A 5,000-nucleotide genomic window follows, 5' to 3' on the forward strand; every position below is an offset into this window, starting at 1 on the left:
CTTCTTGCCGTTCATTTTTTGGCGATGAATAATGCTGACTATTCTCCTCCCTCAGAGTGTCGCCACGCTTTCTTCTTCTTCTTTCTTCTTTTTAAATCGGCGAGAGGTATCTGCTGCCCACTCCTAGCGCTCTCTTCGTTCCAGCACGCCGGTCTCCCTACGAGGCGTCCTGTTGCTCGTGACTGAGCTCAGGTGTTAGGGGCACTTACTGTACGTTCATGCCTGCTGACTGAGGACATGGAGATGAGGTCAAAGGTCAACATGAGACTGTGTGAACTCTTGACCTTTCACTGTCTTAACCCCATTCTTGTTTTTTTTTTTCTCATGTTCTTATGTGCGTACCTTTCTCCCTCCTTTTCTGTCTGTCCTCCTCTCTTCTATCGTCCTCTATCTCTCTTCTATCCCTTCATCTTTCTCATCCCTCTCTCTCTCCCTTTTCCCCATCCTTGTCCTCTTCCATATTCCTCTATCTCTCTGACATTTTCTTTTGCTGCTGATCTTTCGCTTCTAATTGTCTTCTATCCTTTCACCTTTCTCATCCATCCATCTCTCTCTCTCTATCTCTCTATCCCTCCCTCCTTTCACTTCTCCTCCCCATCTCTTTCCTTCCTCGTCCAGACGTCGCGGATCACCCAAAAGATCGTCGCCACAGACGGAGGCAACCGGAGCAGCGGGGTGGACCTGAGTGTGACCATCACCAACGTCCACAACCAGCCTCCCCAGTGGGAGCAGCCCGAGTACTGGGTGACCATCCCTGAGAACACAGTCAGGGACTCCAAGATAGTGGTGAGTGCTTGACACAAAAAACACACACATGCATGCCAAACACACCGTAACAGTTATTCACATGTATTGTATGCAATAGGCACTGACACTAACAGACAACAGTATGTACAGTACTCATATATTCAAAAGCGTGAGAACAGACGTGAGAGTAGTACACACACACACACACACACCGTGTGCAAGTGTGCGCACACACACATTTTCACAGAAACACACAAATTAGAACATGCATAGACATATTCTCTCTCATTTAATGGAGGTGGCTTCTGTCTGGTTCATGGGCATCCTCACTTGAGTGTTTTGCCCTTGTACACCGAGGAATGCTTTGATGCTAACTAAAAGCGCCATTTACTGAGTGAAGCGCTGTATGTAGCCTGTTCACTGAATGAATGGAAGTAAATGTAGGTGATTGGGTCTTTCTATCTGTCATTGTGTATCTGGATTCTTCCTCTGGCTTTTGGGAGAACGGTGAGTGGAATGGCTTTAGGGACGGTGGCTAATTTGAAGAGTGTAGCAAGGACACAGGCCACTAACGCTATGAGGATTTATCACGTATCCACTTTAGCGTTGCGATTTACTTCTTTACTTTGCGTAACGTTGAGCCTGTAGACAGACGGAGCAAGGGTCAGAGGGATTTGGGTTTGACCAGGTTTGGGCCAGAGACACCTTTGTGAGTCTTTGATGTTGGAGATTAGCATTTTTCTTTCCTGCAGCCAGACGCTTGTTTCCTGTCTGATGGTGCTCAGGGCTGGTAGCATAGCTCTCCTCCTCAGACCCCCCCCCCCCCCCCCCCGCCCCCCCCCCCCCAACACACACACACACACACACACACACACACACCGGCCCTTAATCACAATGTGTGGATGTCTGAAAAAGCCCCGAAATCCACTGCAGGGGTCGTCTGCACTTCAACTCTCTCTATTACTCATGGAGAACAAGAGTCCTCCACCTCTCTCTCTCTCCATCTCTCTCTTTCTCTCTCTCTCCCTCCTTCTCTCTTCTCTCTCTCCATCTCTCTCTTTCTCCATCTTTCTCCATCTCACTCCTTCTCTCTCCATCTTTCTCTCTCTCTCTCTCTCTCTCTCTCTCTTTCTCTCTCTTTCTTCCTACTCTTTGCCGATTCATCAACAATAGAAAGCCGAGAGGAGAATTGCTGGAAGTTCTCTTTCTACTCCCCCCTCTCCTCCCTTCTCCCCCTCTCCTCCCCTCCCTTCTTCCTTCTCCCTTCTCTCCCTCCCTCTCTTTCTTCCTCTCTCCATTTCCCTTACCTCACCTGCTTTTTGCTAATGCGGTCAAATATTTTGCAGAGCATACAAGCCCTGGCTGTGTTTACCTGACTCCGTCTGAAACATCGCCTCTCCACCTGGCCCCCAGTGGTTCCCCCTTTCCTTTTCATGTTTGCACACGGGCGAGCACTGGGGGGGGGGCGGCCGAGAAAAAAGGGATGATTTTGTACTTTTCCTCCAGATACTCGAAGCAAAAAGGGGCATTGTTGGAGTGCTGCTTGGTGAAGAATGTCTTCTTTCTTCTCACCTCTACCCACAGACGTTAGACGTCGATGCAGACCTTCGGCGTGTTTACATTTCAAGGCTGTTCATTACATAGTGTACAAAGTCCAGTTTTATCCGTTTCAAAAGAACACCATTAAAGAGATGACCCGTCGGTCTACTTGCAAGGTTACAGCTCGATCAAGCAACTTCCATATTGACCAGAATATAAGACAAGTTTTTTTTTTTTTTTTCAAAATATATCGGAAAAAGTGGGGTCATCATCGGGGCCTGGACAAAAAAAAAGGAAAAACCTGTAGATGGGGCCACATCGATATTTTGTAATATTTTGAATTAAACGAGCCGTCCTTCACAAGAGTGGCACAAGCCTCAATGATGGCGAGACCAAGAGACCATCTTGGACAAAGTGGTTTAGCTAGTAGGCTAGGTCAATTTAACCAACAATTGAGAGGCCTTATGATGGTAGTTTTAAAATCATATAGTGATAAACGCAATTCTGTATAAAACAAGATTTAGTCTACAACAAACTGCTTTTATTATATATTTTGTTTCTTCTCAAAAATCAGTTCTTTGTGAGGTTGCCACGAGGTCAAGGTGTTTGAGGTATTGAGAGGTTAGAGAACTCACATTCCACTCCTGTTAGTTCTACACAAGTTCTTCTCCTGCTTTGTCTGTTTGCTTTGTCTCTTAACAGAGTGCACACTTGAGTCTCTGTGCATGTCTTCAAAGTGTCTTCGTACTTCGGACTGGACATAACCATCACTCTGTCCCTGCTACATTTCCTGCATCACTCCATCCCTGCTACATTTCCTGCATAATGCTTTTAGCCTTTTTTTTTTTAACGGTTTGTGGTGTTGTCACGAAGCAAACTCTCTCTCCTCTCTTTTCTTTTCTCTCTCCTCTCCTCTCTTTTTTCCCCTGTTCCACTCAGGCCTAATTACCGAGGTAGACTGTTGTTCAAATTTAGCAGCGCTAATACGGTCTGTTAATTACGCCGAGCGCCATGCGTCTGCGGGATGCAGGCCGTTGGATGCGTGGCAAATCTCCATATCAATGAGGTGCTTGAGAGAAGGAGAGAGAGAGAGAGGAGGAAGAGAGAGAGAGAAGAAAAGGGAGTGAGAATGAGAGAGAGAGAGAAGAGAGAGAGAGGAGAGAGAGAGAGAGAGAGGAGAGGTATGGAGACGAGGCCCTGTTGTTCAATCAGCCCTGAGCACTGAGGGGCGGGCAGTCTGATAAGGAGGGATGTTTATGCACCCACACACACCCTCTCTGAGACACACACACACACACACACACACACTCAGATGCCCACACACATACACTCAGAGACTCGCACTTGCAGACGCACACATATACACCATGCACTCATACTCAAACACTGACACCCACACAGTAACACCAACATACTCTTTTGCACACACACACACACACACACGCACGCATGCACACGCACACGCACACACACACACACACACACACACACACACACACACATGTAATCCAGAATGTGTTATTAATGTTATTAATAATCCAGAATTGTGTTTCACACACACACACACACACCACACACACACACACACACACACACACACACACACACACACAATTACATACATTTTAACCTCCACATATGGCTTCATAGTACTGAAGGCTCCGTGTTCTCTCGCTCTCCTCCACCAACCCAGCTGGGTGCCCCAGCACTCTCCCCTCGCCGATCAGCCCAGCCTCCCAGATACCATTCAGGTGTAATGAGATGGTTCCTAATCATTGTTAATTCTGCGCCTCCTCAGTCTTCCCCCACATTGTATGGCCGTTAATGCCCTCTGAGCAGAGATATTAGGGGGAGGAAGAGGAGGAGGATGAGGAAGAGGGGATTTGGGAGAATCAGCCTTGTGGAGACTTAAGGGCTGCTCTGGCTGCTGCTTAAGATCTTAGATGAGCAGCTAGTTGTTGTGCTCGTACTCCTAAATGACTTATTGCTTCTTATTCTTCTCTCTCTCCTTCTCTTTCTCTCCCTCTTTTTTAGTGTGTGTGTGTGTGTGTGTGTGTGTGTGTTGGGTTGGTGAGGGAGAGTGAGAGAACAAGGAGCCTTCAGTACTAAACATCCTTGTATCCTTGTATCCTTGATCTGATCTTCTGCCCCCTCTTTGTCACATCTGGAGAATAAGAGTGCAGTCTAGTTGAGTCTACGATTCTGATCTCCTATAGTCCCAGACGACAGTGAGAGGATAGAACATTTCTAATTATAAACCTGATGGGTTTATTTGGATGCTTTTCCATTGTAGTTGTTGAGCAGTTTAATGTTCCTGTTGCTGCTTCATTGTCTCTCTCTCTCCTATCGTTCATGATTATTTATGCGAAGCTCTGAATCATTCTCTCAGGTTCTCTTCAATGCAGCTCTGAAGTTGACTTCCATAAGCTTCGTAATTCAGATGTCAGTTTTCAGTTCCATCTCTGCCTTCTGCTTATCTACAGACACTTTTCCCTTGTGTCTTTTTTTTTGTGTGTGTGTTGTTGAAATTCATTTTTTTTTGGGGTCTTAGTTCCGAATTAAACCGGCATCTGGTGCGACTCCCGACAGCAATCATCTCCCCATTTGGTTCGTTGTGTGGCGTATTGAGCTGTGCCGCGCTGCGTGCTGTCTCGCGCTGCCTCCAAGATGAATGGCACGCAAATATACCCACATTATATTCCCCCGATGAAAGG

The 5,000-nt window shown here is 46.7% G+C and overlaps 1 protein-coding gene across 1 annotated transcript in view; it reads left to right on the forward strand.

Annotated features, from left to right (window-relative positions):
- The window catches only part of si:dkey-22o22.2 (neural-cadherin), a 147,684-nt gene that overhangs the window by 100,878 nt on the left and 41,806 nt on the right, over nt 1-5,000 (forward strand). Inside the window, exon 11 of the mRNA XM_062537971.1 lies at nt 619-786. Within this exon, the coding sequence (XP_062393955.1) occupies nt 619-786 (168 nt within the window). The remainder of the gene's footprint in view (nt 1-618; nt 787-5,000) is intronic.

The sequence above is a fragment of the Sardina pilchardus genome, chromosome 6 (assembly GCF_963854185.1).
Source record: "Sardina pilchardus chromosome 6, fSarPil1.1, whole genome shotgun sequence".
Lineage (NCBI taxonomy): Eukaryota > Metazoa > Chordata > Actinopteri > Clupeiformes > Clupeidae > Sardina > Sardina pilchardus.